The sequence below is a fragment of the Lipotes vexillifer genome, unplaced genomic scaffold, assembly GCF_000442215.2.
Source record: "Lipotes vexillifer unplaced genomic scaffold, Lipotes_vexillifer_v1.1 scaffold788, whole genome shotgun sequence".
In the NCBI taxonomy this organism is placed as follows: Eukaryota; Metazoa; Chordata; class Mammalia; order Artiodactyla; family Lipotidae; genus Lipotes; species Lipotes vexillifer.
This window is the reverse complement of record NW_006791862.1, coordinates 1827384-1842579: the sequence shown is the minus strand read 5'-3', so window position 1 is coordinate 1842579 and position 15196 is coordinate 1827384. Positions and strand designations below refer to the sequence as shown.

Here is a 15196-nt window from a genome sequence, read left to right as displayed (position 1 = left end):
GAGCGGTAAAGTGGTGATAATGTTTATTATCAACCTAGAATTTCATCTGAAAAATACTAAGCAATATTATACACTTGATTTATCAATTTACTTCCTCTCTTTTCTGTTCAGTATACTTTCCACTCACTATAGCCCTCATATGAAAAGTCCCTAACTACAGGGATCAAATATTTAGGTATAAACTGAGAATACTCTTAAATCAATTTCTCTAATACCATGACATCACCAAAAACTAAAAAAAAATTTTAAAATAAAAAAGCAGCACTTCTAAAGCAAACATTCTCTATTAGAAACACTGTTCTCTGACCAAAAATATTAAAGAAATTGATAGTGAACAGAACAAATGCTCCCAAGTTATAATTTATCTGAATAATGGGCTTAGCAAAATTTTGTAAAAATCTAAATGATCCCAAGTGATAAAGCCTCCGCTGATAAGGACTAGGTGTTATGAAAAACATACACAAAGCAAAGAGAAGTAATTAGAGCAGAAAACATTAGGGAAGCCCTAAATCTCATAGTTTGGCCATTTAAAATGTCGATAAGTCTGATTCCTCTTTGCAAAATACTGGTGATGACTGTAAGCAAATGTCAGTTGGCCTACTTTTGGAAGGTTGCTAGTGTTTTGGATGAACAGACTGCGAGTGTGTGTAAAGATTTACTTGTTTAACTATAGTTATTACATTTTTACAGTAAAAAAAAATTATGGCAAACCGTTCTGGAAAAGTTACGCAGAATTTCTGAATTGATATGACTGAACAAATCAAAGAGTTCTTCCTTGAATGTGACAAAAGCCACATTTAACTTGCTTGAAGAGGATGAAAGAGGTAACTTGTACATTGAGAAAAGTAATGAAAATTCAACACACAGAAAGTGCACCCTATATGAAAATATATCCCCCCAAAAAAAAGAAAATGAGAAAAAGTTTAACAATTCTAAAGGTGTTCTACTCATATTTGCTTCTAAAAAATAACTTGTCATTCATATCATAAAAAGGCAGCAACAATTAGTATTATTGACTGCATGGGTGGGCTGTTTACAATATTACAAGCTTCAGAAAATACATGGCATTTACACTCCACTAAGGGAAAAATGGGTTGGATCTTGGGGTTATTTTAAAACCTTTTAATATTTTAAGATGTGAAACTGTGAATTCCGTACACAGCAGAACAAAAAACAATAGTACCTTTCCAGTAGTAAGTAATAACAAAATAAGCTAGAAGGAATAAGCCAAGTTGGCTACCCAGTGTTCTGGATGAGTATTAGGATTTTGGTTCACAGGCACTTGAGGAAACTGTATCTCCACAGTCTGTCTATTCCCAGAGTAAAGGCACTAGTTTATAAGAATTTGCTCTAAAACAAGGAAGTTCAGATACTCAGTATATTGGACTCCTAAGGATAATGAGTAAGGTTCAATCTGCATTTCTAAGAAACCTGGTTCAGGTGAGAGGCCAAAATGATCGTCTACTCCATAATCAATAAGCAAACAGCATAAGCACGAGGCTAAGATAATTCCTAACAGAGTTATAAACGCAGAGTCAAAAGCGGCGCTATCCATTTGGTCACTGATAAATGACTAAAAAAAAAAAGAAAAAAAAACTTTATACAGAAGTGGAGTTCTAGTTTCTCTTTTATAAAATACTGGATAAATTCATTTCGGGGGCACCACCCATATATATTCCACATATTATGCAAGGCACTGCAGAGAATGCAATGATTAATAAACCACTGTTCCTGTGATTCCAAAGGAACATATTATAGTAAGGGAAAGACCATAATAAAGGAGAAATTTCCCCCAAAAGCTATGAAAATCAGAGGTTGGCAAGAAAATCAGAGGTTGGCAAGAAACAATCAAGAAAATATAATAGAAAAAGAAAACATTAAAAAAAGAAAAAAAATACAACATTCAAAGAGAGTCATGATTTGAAATGACATGGTAAAATACGCAAAGTTTTTCTTTTTGTGAAACTAAAGATATATAACATAAAAAACTGATAGATTTCACCAAATAACAAGATAGGTTGCAAACTACACAGGAAGTCTATGGGACACATATCCATGATAATATTTCACTAATAATAATCTAGTAGAGAGCTGAAATCAATAAGAGAAGAGCGAAGAGTACAAACAAGCATGGTATTATGAGAATAAACAGCAAAAATATGAAGATTTTTCCAATCTTCCTAGCACTCAAAGACAAAAATTGCAAGAATAGGATTTTCCTCCATCACACAGGCCAAGACTGAAAAGATTCATAATAGCCAGTAGAGGACAGAATTGGGGAAAAAAAGGAATTCTCATATATAAATGACAACATACTCTCTCTGAGAAGCAATTTTACAACATGTATCAAAATTTTACATGTATACATTATTTTACCCAGTAATTCCCCTTCTAGGAATTATCCTAGAATCCTTGTGTATTTTTTAAATGTACATATACAGAAGCATATAACTATATAACCTGTTATAGGGAAAAGGTTAAAATTAATATAAATGTTTATACAATGGAATGACATAATTTTTAGCAATGTTGAAAGAAGTTTTGAAATGGAAAGACATTCATAATATAAACTGTTATGAAAAAACCTACATATACACATCAATAGCAAATACATATAATACATGTAAAAAACTTGAATCAGGTCCTGTTCATACTACTACAAGTTACTTTCATGCATGTATGAATAGCTTAGGGGGAAAAAAACAGGAAATGCATACTCTAAGCTGTCAATACATGCTCAGTATCTGAGTAAAGAGAGAAAAGAAGGAAAGTAAAGAGGTAAACTGGGTTTATCTCTAATAACAGAATCATGTGAATTTTCACTTTCTACATTTCAGTATTCCTTGAATTTTTATAATGAATACTTTAACTGGTTAGAATTAATTGTATGGTCTTTATATTAAGAAATTTAAAACATATTAAAATGTATGTGTCCTCTGATCCCATTCCTTGGAAATAAACATTATTAGCACAAAATCTATAGCCATATAAAATTTTTAACTCATATTAAATTTAACTTATATATTAAATCACACATATTGCTATATTCTATTTCACAAGTGAGGTAATGAGTTACTAAAAACCACTATGGCTCCTGAGAGTAATAAGGAAGAAGAATTTACTTGGAATTAAGTTCTAAAAAGACAGATTTGAAAGATAATAACAGCTTTTAACTGACATGAGAATACCAATTGATTGGTCATAGCTTCGTGGAACACTGCACTGAAAAAAATTCTAAAGCAAGTGTAGGTTCATTAAAAACGTAATCAATTATTGTTAGTGACCATGAAAATATACGGAAGTACAAACTGTGTCGTTAGGAGTAAATGCCCATTAAATACAATAATGACCTTCTACAGTGTAAAAGAACATCCAAATCCTTCAGTTTTTCTGCTTTTAGTTAAGAGACAGACTTTGTACAGAATCACCTACAGAAAGGGAACTTGCTTTTCTTCTAGATCATAACCTTCAAAACATTATACCATGCAGCAACATTCAAATATTTATTAACACCTTGTACCAAGTACTCTGTTAGGTACTGAAAATATGAAAACAGCCTACAAACCTAGCAATTAAGAGGCAACTGAGTAACTAAAATAAAAAAAACAGTAAATCCCATGGGAGCACATACTACTGACATCGGAAAACAAGAAAGAAGGGTTAGGACATGAGTATTCTAGAAGAGGAAAGAGTAAATGAAAAGGTCTGAAAGAAAGAAGATGGATCATTTGAGGAAACGAAAGTTCAAACAAACTATCACACACACCAAAAAAACTATCACAAAGGAGTGAGTGTTGTTGGGGAGAGGAAGGCTTAGATAGGGGATACTGGTGACGGCTGAAAATAATGCTGGAAAAATACACTGTAAGGGAATCAGTTCACCAAAGATCTAATGACTCTGGTATGCAACAGCTCTATTTTTTAAAAAACATCTTTATTGGAGTATAATTGCTTCACAGTGGTGTGTTAGTTTCTGCATTATAACAAAGTGAATCAGTTATACATATACATATGTTCCCATATCTCTTCCCTCTTGCGTCTCCCTCCCTCCCACCCTCCCTATCCCACCCCTCTAGGTGGTCACAAAGCACCAAGCTGATCTCCCTGTGCCATGCAGCTGCTTCCCACTAGCTATTTTACATTTGGTAGTGTATATATGTCCATGCCACTCTCTCACTTTGTCACAGCTTACCCTTCCCCCTTCCCATATCCTCAAGTCCATTCTCTAGTAGGTCTGTGTCTTTATTCCCGTCTTGCCCCTAGGTTCTTCATGCCCTTTTTTTTTTTTCTCAGATTCCATATATATGTGTTAGCATACGGTATTTGTTTTTCTCTTTCTGACTTACTTCAAGCTGTATGACACACTCTAGGTCCATCCACCTCACTACAAATAACTCAATTTCCTTTCTTTTTATGGCTGAGTAATATTCCATTGTATATATGTGCCACATCTTCTTTATCCATTCATCTGTCAGTGGGCACTTAGGTTGCTTCCATGTCCTGGCTATTGTAAATAGTGCTGCAAGGAACATTGTGGTGCATGACTCTTTTTGAATTATGGTTTTCTCAGGGTATATGCCCAGTAGTGGGATTGCTGGGTCATATGGTAGTTCTATTTTTAGTTTTTTAAGGAACCTCCATACTGTTCTCCATAGTGGCTGTACCAATTTGCATTCCCACCAACAGTGCAAGAGGTTACCCTTTTCTCCACACCCTCTCCAGCATTTATTGTTTGTAAATTTTTTGATGATGGCCATTCTGACTGGTGTGAGGTGATACCTCACTGTAGTTTTGATCTGCATTTCTCTAATGATTAGTGAGGTTGAGCATCTTTTCATGTGTTTGCTGGCAATCTATCTTCTTTGGAGAAATGTCTATTTAGGTCTTCTGCCTATTTTTGGATTGGGTTGTTTGTTGCTTTTGATATTGAGCTGCATGAGCTGCTTGTAAATTTTGGAGATTAATCCTTTGTCAGTTGCTTCATTTGCAAATATTTTCTCCCATTCTGAGGGTTGTCTTTTCACCTTGCTTGTGGTTTCCTTTGCTGTGCAAAAGCTTCTAGGTTTCATTAGGTCCCATTTGTTTATTTTTGTTTTTATTTCCCTTTCTCTAGGAGGTGAGTCAAAAAGGATCTTGCTGTGATTTATATCATAGGGTGTTCTGCCTGTTTTCCTCTAAGAGTTTTATAGTGTCTGGCCTTACATTTAGGTCTTTAATCCATTTTTAGTTTATTTTTATGTATGGTGTTAGTGAGTGTTCTAATTTCATCTTTTACATGTAGCTGTCCACTTTTCCTAGCACCACTTATTGAAGAGGCTGTCTTTTCTCCATTGTATAGTCTTGCCTCCTTTATCAAAGATAAGGTGACCATATGTGCATGGGTTTATCTCTGGGCTTTCTATCCTGTTCCACTGATCTTTATTTCTGTTTTTGTGCCAGTACCATACTGTCTTGATCACTGCAGCTTTGTAATACACTCTGAAGTCTGGGAGCCTGATTCCTCCAGCTCCTTTTTTCTTTCTCAAGATTGCTTTGGCTATTCGGGGTCTTTTCTGTTTCCATACAAATTGTGCAATCTTTTGTTCTAGTTCTGTGAAAAATGCCATTGGTAGTTTCATAGGGATTGCAACGAATCTGTATATTGCTTTGGGTGGTATAGTCATTTTTACAATGTTGATTCTTCCAATCCAAGAACATGGTATATCTCTCCATCTGTTTGCATCACCTTTAATTTCTTTCATTGGTGTCTTATACTTTTCTGCATACAGATCTTTTGTCTCCTTAGGTAGGTTTATTCCTAGGTATTTTGTTCTTTTTGTTGCAATGGTAAACATTAGTGTTTCCTTAATTTCCCGTTCAGATTTTTCATCATTAGTGTATAAGAATGCCAGAGATTTCTGTGCAGTAATTTTGTACCCTGCTACTCTACCAAATTCATTGATTAGCTTTAGTAGTTTTCTAATAGCATCTTTAGGATTCTCTATGTATAGTATCATGTCGTCTGCAAACAGTGACAGTTTTACTTCTTCTTTTCCGATTTGGATTCCTTTTATTTCTTTTTCTTCTCTGATTGCTGTGGCTAACACTTCCAAAACTATGTTGAATAACAGTGGTGAGAATGCGCAACCTTGTTTTGTTCCTGATCTTAGAGGAAATGGTCTCAGTTTTTCACCATTGAGAACAATGTTGGCTGTGTGTTTGTCATATATGGCCTTTATTATGTTGAGGTAGGTTCCCTCTATGCCTACTTTCTAGAGAGTTCTTATCATAAATGGATGTTGAATTTTGTCAAAAGCTTTTCCTGCAACTACTGAGATTATCATATGGTTTTTATCCTCCAATTTGTTAGTATGGTGTATCACACTGATTGATTTGCGTATATTGAAGAATCCTCGCACTCCTGGGATAAATCCCACTTGATCATGGTATATGATCCTTTTAATGTGCTATTGGATTCTGTTTGCTAGTATTTTCCTGAGGATTTTTGCAACAGCTCTTATTAATGACTTATTAATTGGGGCTTCCCTGGTGGGTCAGTGGTTAAGAATCCACCTGCCAATGCAGGGGACACGGGTTCAAGCCCTGGTCCGCAAAGATCCCACGTGCTGTGGAGCAACTAAGCCCGTGAGCCACAGCTACTCAGCCTGCACTCTAGAGCCCGCAAGCCACAACTACTGAAGCCCACGCACCTACAGCCTGTGCTCCACAACAAGAGAAGCCACTGCAATGAGAAGTCCGCACACCACAACAAAGAGCAGCCCCCACTCGCCGCAACTAGAGAAAGGCCGCACACAGCAACGAAGACCCAACACAGCCAAAAATAAATAAATAAATAATTTTTTTAAAAAAAATCACTTCTTAATTCTAACAGTTTATAGATTGTTTTGTATTTTCTACATATACAATCAAATTATCTATGAATAAGATGATTTTACACCTTTCCTTCTAATATTTACATCTCTTATTCATTTTTCTTGCCTTATTGTTATGGCTAGGACTTGAATTTAATGGTGAATAGAAGTAGTGATAGGATCCATCCCAAACTCAGTAGGAAAGTATAATATTTAATATATCATTATTGATTATAATGTTGGCTATAGATTTTTTTACAGATTATCTTTAGCATACTGAGGATGTTTCTTTCTACTTCTAATTTGCTAAAAGCTTTTTTTTTTAATCCTAAATGGCTATTAAATTTTGCCAAAGTTTTTTTCCATTTCTATTGAGATGATCAACTGTGTTTTCTTCTTCATTCTACTAATATGGTGAACTACACTGATTTATTTTCAAAATGTTAACCGACCTTGTATTCCTGGAGTATCTTTTACTTGGTCCTGATGTATAAATTTTTTATGGATCACTGGATTCTATTTGGTAATATTTACATGTAAATTACACCAAGAAAGAAAAATGGGAAGGAGGGAGGAGGGAAAGTAGAGGGGAGGGAGGGAGACCTACACGGATGTTCTGGGGCTTACACGAGCCTGAGCTATACGTGTTTCTACGGTCTTTCTTACCCTCCACTTTGACCCGTCAGTATATTGTTCTCAGTTCTGAGCAGCAGGGTGGTGGAGAAAGAGAGAAAGAGAGAAAGAGAGAGGAAGGGAGGGAGGGAGGTGTTGGGCATGAGGAGAGATCAAGAAAAAAAGACAGCAGAAAAGAATCATTTTGTGGGGTGGGTGGGGCACACCACAAGGCATGTGGGATCTTAGTTCCCAGACCAGGGATTGAACCCACACCCTCTTCATTGAAAGCACAGAGTTTTAACCACTGGACCACCCAGGATATCCCAGCAAAGAATTATTCAAGAAGAGTCAGTAATCCATATTGAGACAATCTCCCAAAAAGAACAGGGATGAAAGTATTTTTTAATTAATCATTCTAGGGGATATAACAGCCAAATAATACAAGTACCAGAAAGAGAGAACATGGAAAATTTAAGAGAAGAAACCATCAAAAAAGTAGTTTAAAGCATTTTCTCGCTTGATGCTTTGTGACGACCTAGAGGGGTGGGATAGGGAGGGTGGGAGGGAGCTCAAGAGGGAGGGCATATGGGGATCTAGGTATACATATAGCTGATTCACTTTGTTGTACAGCAGAAACTAACCCAACATTGTAAAGCAATTATACTTCAATAAAGATATTAAAAAAAAAGAAAAAGAATTTTCTCATAACTATACTACTTGCATTTCTACATCGAAGAGGCCCAGAATAACATATGAACCAAGAAACAACACTGCAAAATTTTGGAACACTGGGAACAAAGCCAACATTCTATTAGCTCCTGAGAAAAAAACAAGCCATATACAAAGAAAAAGGTGTCAAAATGGCTTAAGATTCTTCAACCATAACACTAGATCAATACCTTCAAATTTCTGAACTAACATTACTTACAAACAAGTATTTCTTACCCAGACAAATTAACAATCAAGAATTAAAGAAAAATAAAGACATCTTCAGATGAACAAGATCTACCACACATCCTTTTTCAGGAAGCTACCAAAGGACTTATTCCACCAAAGTGAGCGCAAAAGCAAAACGGGCAGAAGAGAGGAAAGGGGTATCCTATTTTCCATTACAAATTTTATCTGATCAGTTGCATGTTTGATGAAAACAAATCTAAAAACTTAAATACAATAAAAGCAACACGTAATTTCTGCAAGTCATACAACATTAAGTTTTGTGAAATTACATCTTAAATCTAAAAAATAGTGTATTTAAAGTATTTATAGTGCACATAAAAGTATATTATAGTTGGATTTCCCTGGTGGCACAGTGGTTAAGAATATACCTGCCAATGCAGGGGACATGGGCTCGATCCCTGGTCCAGGAAGATCCCACATGCCGCAGAGCAACTAAGCCCGTGAGCCACAACTACTGAGCCCGCGCTCTAGAGCCCACAAGCCACAACTACAGAGCCTGTGTGCCACAAGTACTTGAGCCCGCGTGCTGCAACTACTGAAGCCCACACGCCTAGAGCCCGTGCTGCGCAACAAGAGAAGCCACCACAATGAAGAGTAGCGCCTGCTCGCCGCAACTAGAGAAAGCCCACATGCAGCAATGAAGACCCAACGCAGCCAAAATGTTTTTTAAATAAATAAATAAATGTATATTATAGTGGATGGAGAAATCTTTCTTTTAATTAGACAAAGTAAATTAAACAAACTCAAATTCTACTAGCAATATTAGCTTTTAAAGCTTTATACACTCTCATATAGTTCTGCCCAAAGTAAAAAATTTGAGAAAAGTTGAACATTAATAATTGGCATAAAGAGGGGAATTCCTTGGCGGTCCAGTGGGTAGGACTCCGTGCTTCCACCACAGGGGGCCAAGGTCCGATCTCTGGTTGGGGAACGAAGATCCCACAAGCCATGCAGTGCGGCAAAAAAAAATTAAAATATAAAAAATAAATAGGGTTTCCCTGGTGGTGTGCAGTGGTTAAGAATCCGCCTGCCAATGCAGGGGACACGGGTTTGAGCCCTGGTCCGGGAAGATCCCACATATCGCGGAGCAACTAACTCCCTGAGCCACAGCTACTGAGCCTGAGCTCTAGAGCCCACGATCCACAACTACTGAAGCCCACGTGCCTAAAGCCCGTGCTCCGCAACAACAGAAGCCACCACAATGAGAAGCCCACGCACCTCAACGAAGAGTAGCCCCCGCCCACTACTAGAGAAAGCCCTCTCGCAGCAACGAAGATCCAACACAGCCAAAAATAAATAAATAAATAAAATAAATTTTTAAAAAATAAATAATTGACATAAAGAAAAGAACTTCATAAATGAAATGAAAGGAGAAAAATCTGCCTCTGTGAATTACATACAAAAGAAACAAAGACATGGCAGAGTCCTTTAGTAATAAAGTTCTTCTTGATTCCAACCATCCAGTGAGGCTGGTTATTCCAAAACAATCTTCTTTGTCAAAAATTTCACCAGAACACAAACGTAACAGAAAACAGAAAGAGAGTGTAAAGCAGAGACAAAGTTGATAACTGTAGATGCCATACAGTTCAATAACAAGGAAAAATCTCCATGTGACTGCAGGATATTGTTGCCTTATTACCTCCACCCTTACCATTTCAATTAAGTAGATTTAATAATTAAATTAATCCCTAACATTAGTTATGCAAATAGTAGTACATTTTAATAAACATCATTCTCACCAATTTAGAGAAATAACTGCAGAAAGAAGTATTATCAGGAAGATTTCCCAACTTCTGTACAAACTTTAAAAATATAATAGCATTAAAATATTTTAATATCCTCTTTTTAAGTATGCAAATGATATTAATATGATTGTTTTTAGTGCACATACAAAAGCATTACTGAGTGAACATAGGCAAATTAAAGAGAAAATACAACCCTTAGAAAGCTCAGATCATTAAAGAGTTGGGAATTATTTACGCTTCCAAATAACAGATGTAATTTAACCATATATCTGATTTTTTAATTTTAAAAATACATAATATTTAAATACAACATTAAGAAGTTTTCATTATTAAAGCAGAGATCCAAGGTCAAAAGCCCGAAACTGTACTTCTGCCATTGCTGTAAATACAGACAACAGACTCATCTACAATCGAGATAATGGTGAAAACCAAGCTCTTCAAGGCAGTAAGTATAACTGAGAGGAGCAAAGACACTGAGAACAACAGAGACTTGGGGAATACCCACAGAAGTAAGCTAAACCAGAAACATAACAAAAGCAGCACAGTCAGCAAGGAAGGGATCTGGGAAGAGCACTGCCATGAAAACCAAGAAAGAAGAGGGCTTCAAGAAAGAGCCAGCAAAGTCAGAAACTAAATGGAGATCAAAGAGGAGGAAGATAAATCAAAACCGCAGCAGAAAGTGAATGGCCATACTGAATTGGTTAAGATTACCTATTTCCATCTCAACTGACAGAACTAAGAGTTTATCTTGGAGGGAGGAGGGGAAGGAGTATGGACACGTGGAGGAAAACAGACTTCAGTTATCATTCTTGCTGTCTGTTGTCCAAGACCAATAAAAGAAAAACCTCTTTCTGAATGATTTGTTTCTTCTTAAGGGCTACACTCACCAAACTGTGGAGCAGGCAAGATTCTAGCTGCTCGAATTGGGCCATGTCGAACAGAAAAAAGCTCCTGTGCTTCCCCACTGATCTGCAGAAGACAGAAAAAAAAATTTAGTAAATGAAAATGCAGGTCAGAACATTATTATACAAAAACAAGATCTCCTAAATTTTTATCACAATTTTTGGTCTGAAAGGTAGGTATATGTACATTCACACACCTATTTATGGCTGACCATACACATTAAGTATATTAATACCTTAAATTATCATATTTTTAGAAAATTGTAAGAGCATGCACTTAATATGAAGAGGAAAATAAAAGGTCTGTTCTGAAAACCTGTAATTTTTATCTTTAATAAACTACCAGTTTGTTAAAGTCTGCTCGGTTCCTATTTCCATTTCAGAGCAAAGCAAACTCTGATTTTTTTTATTAGTATTCAGTTTTCTATGTAAGAAAAACATAAATATTCTTAGCATTCTGAAAAGCAGAACTTAAATGTTGTAGTAACTTTCGCAAATTGTTATAAATGAAAAAGAGCAAAACATGTTGCAAAGAACACTGAGGTGGAGGGTAAATGACCTAGGTGCCAGTTACGGTTCTGCAACCCTAGCTGTTAACTACGTTGAGTAAATCATTTAACCTCTATAAACCTTTATTACTTATTTTCTTTTCTAAATATATTTTAGTAAATATTGTCTACATTTAGGTATACAATATGAAGATTTGATATACATATATATGGTGAAATGATTACCACAGTCACTTCCTCAGACTTACCTTCTGTGTGTGATGAGTCTCTGAAATCTATTTTTCCAGTCTTCAATATAGTATTATTAACTGCAGTCATCATGCCTGAACATTACGTCCCCTGACTTCTACATCTTACAAAACTGCAGCTTTGCTCTGTTTGACCAACATCTCCACATTTCCCCTACCTCCTCTAAGCCTATATTCCTTTGCATTTATAAGCTGAGACAATAAAGGTGCTAAAGGACCTCAAGATGCTTTAAATTTCAGTATTCTATGCATATAAAAATATGTACGCATCTTTAAATGTCATTATTCTTCTTACACACATAGATCAAACACGTATGAATGTCCGTTCATTTTCAGTAAAATCAGATCTGTTCCTCAGATGTACAGCAGCCTATTAATCCCAAAGTAAAAGAGGTAGACTGATATTTGTGTCAAGTGTGAAAACAACTGCTTTTCAGAATTAGTGGTTCCAAAGAACAATTTGCTAATTGAAATATTGAACATATTAAATCATAATGTTAAGAAAGGCTTTCCAGATTACTATAAGTGGTAATGTAGTTCCCAATACATTTCCTTAATTCTCAAGTGTTTGATGGAATATGTAATATCAGATAGGGAAAATGGCAAATATTATAAAACTCGTTCTAAATACCCGAAAACTTACAACAGATATAGAAATAACTCGTTCTAAATACCTAAGAACTTACAACAGATATAAAAATGATAAACATTCCATAAACACGCTGATGGTATTTTTTAAAAATAGGCCTGCCAAACAAGGAGTTTAAAATATCAACATTGTATACATTATAAAAGGTTTATCAATCTTCCAATATTAAACTATAAACCTGCAGAGCTGTCTTTTAGATTAACTACTTTTTTAGATCTTCAGCTTCTCTTCTACCTGAATTTAAGAGCTGCAAACTATAAATATTTTTGTCTCTTAAAGAGCCATCATATTCATTTAGCTTATAAAAATTATTACAATGTATTTATTGGCCACAATGGCAAATCCCTCTATAGCACTTGGGAAGCAGAAGATACGAGGAATGCTAGGCTCTTCCCACTAACTATGCAACAATAGCACCACCTATCACCAATTAAACACACAAAAGCTACAAACTCAGTATAGCAAACTTAAGTTTACTTCTTAAATTTACCTCTCTACAAATTCCTCTGTAAACATTAATCTTATAAATAAAATACCATTGCCATTATATACTGCAGCTTTTAAGTCCACATTTTATTCTTATAGAACAGAATTTTCAGTTTAGAAAAATCCTTAAAGGGTCACTTTGTTCAATCTCCCAACCAATGCAGTAATCACACATTCTCTGATATCTAAAAATTACCATCACCTCTTTGATTTTAAGAACACTTTCACCAAAGGTATATCACTAATACAGTCCAATTACATTATAGATGCATTACTGGCTACCTCCAAAGCTGCCAAGTCATTTACTTTTTGAAAAGAGACTGTTTGTTGGGCAATGGATAAATAGTATTCTTCAATATACATACTATTTCTACTAAGAATGCAATGAAAAATAAATTATAAAACAATACTGTAGGTCTTCCCCAGTGGCGCAGTGTTTGAGAATCTGCCTGCCAATGCAGGGGACACGGGTTCGAGCCCTGGTCTGGCAAGATCCCACATGCCGCAGAGCAACTAGGCCCATGAGCCACAACTACTGAGCCTGCGCGTCTGGAGCCTGTGCACCGCAACAAGAGAGGCCGCGATAGCGAGAGGCCCGCGCACTGCGATGAAAAGAGGTCCCCGCTTGCCGCAACTAGAGAAAGCCCTCACACAGAAACAAAGACCCAACACAGCCAAAAATTTAAGAATAAAAATAAAAATAAATAAAATTCAAATTAAAAAAAAAACCAATACTGTAGAAATTGCACTGAAATGATAATTCAGAGTAATGAAAACCACCTCTCACAAATAAGGTTTATACCTATAACAAATCATAGTATTCTAACACAAAATTCACTGCTCTGTACTATTATTTCCATATGCCACAAGTCTAGCATTTAGCTTTTGGTCCTATCAAATAAAGCCTTAAAGCTAAAAAGTCTAATCACATTTAACTGAGCTGCTATACTAAATTATACTAAACAATAAAGAATAAAACAAACCTATCTTGGCATATTCACAATATGATAAACATTTGTTATCACTGGATTTAATACCCAAGAGCTTACTTTGATATACAAAAACATTCTGAAATCTGAACACACCATGCTTTTGAGCATAACGGCTTTTAAAACAAACCTAAATGCCCTATTCTATTCTAAGCTTCTACTCTAAATCCCTCTTTAAATGTACAGCAACAGGTAAGACAAAAAACATTAGGAGTGATTACAAAATGCATCTCCACATTCATTACCGATCCTTCATTACCTCTAAGTTAAGGTCCTAGAATCTTTAATCATCACATCAGGGAAGGGAGGTGGGGGGAAGCACTATTACTATGTATAGAAATTTGTGAATATGTTAAAATCAAAATTGTTAGAAGCATAATTCTAAAGTATCCTAAGTGAGTCAAAAATGTCAAACTTCCCAGAGAAGAGAACTCTCCCAATAATATAGGCAAACTCTGTACTGGAATACAATTTCAGAACAGAGACAGTGCTAATAACGTGTATATAGATAAGACGTGCACGTTTTAGGTAAGACACAGAGAGAATGGCTATGTCCTTATAGGCTTCGCTTTAGCTGCCGTTTTCAATTGCCTCTAATCATTTTATACAGTATGTTCACTGGCAGTTTTGCTCTCAAATAAATGTCAAAACTGATGAAGTTTTTTTTAAGGCTTTCAAAGTGATTTTTAGATTTCTTAGAAAGAGCTCATTGAAAAGAGCAAAGAATCTCTGAGATGAAGATTTTACTGATCCTGAGAAGAATTACCAGGAGCTCTAAGTTCACTTTTAAACCAACAATAATAAATACAAGGGTAGAACTACAAGGAAGGCGTGTATCAAGCAATGTTCCAACTTCCTGGCAACTGCAGTAACTTGGGGAGAGGAGCAAACAGGGAGGAAACCTCTCCAATAGTTCCTCATGGGTCTCTGCCTTTGTTCTTACTGGCATTTTAATTTCTGATGACAGGCTTTTGTTGTTTGGAGCATAAACCGGACGTACCAGTTTGGAGGCACAATAAGGAGAACAAAGAATGATTTGTTCACACTGTTGGAAAAAACTCTTTTCCAACCATAGAAAATAGCTTTCACATGGTGAAAATATGCAAATTACATACCAAACCAAAAAGGGGTGGGGGGGAAGTACAAGTTTAGAATCTCACAGCTCAACCTAAGGCAAAAGGAAATTATAACAGCCGAGACAATCATACACACAGAGAAAAGGCTATAAAAGCTGGGGGGGGGGGG

General features: G+C 35.8%; 1 protein-coding gene across 3 annotated transcripts in view; it reads right to left on the bottom strand.

The window, feature by feature from the left end:
* BCAS3 (BCAS3 microtubule associated cell migration factor) overlaps positions 1-15196 on the bottom strand; it is a 592536-nt gene that overhangs the window by 533447 nt on the left and 43893 nt on the right. For all 3 annotated transcript variants that reach the window (XM_007464906.1, XM_007464904.1, XM_007464905.1), the window contains exon 6: positions 11056-11137. In XM_007464906.1, the coding sequence (XP_007464968.1) occupies positions 11056-11137 (82 nt within the window). The remainder of the gene's footprint in view (positions 1-11055; positions 11138-15196) is intronic.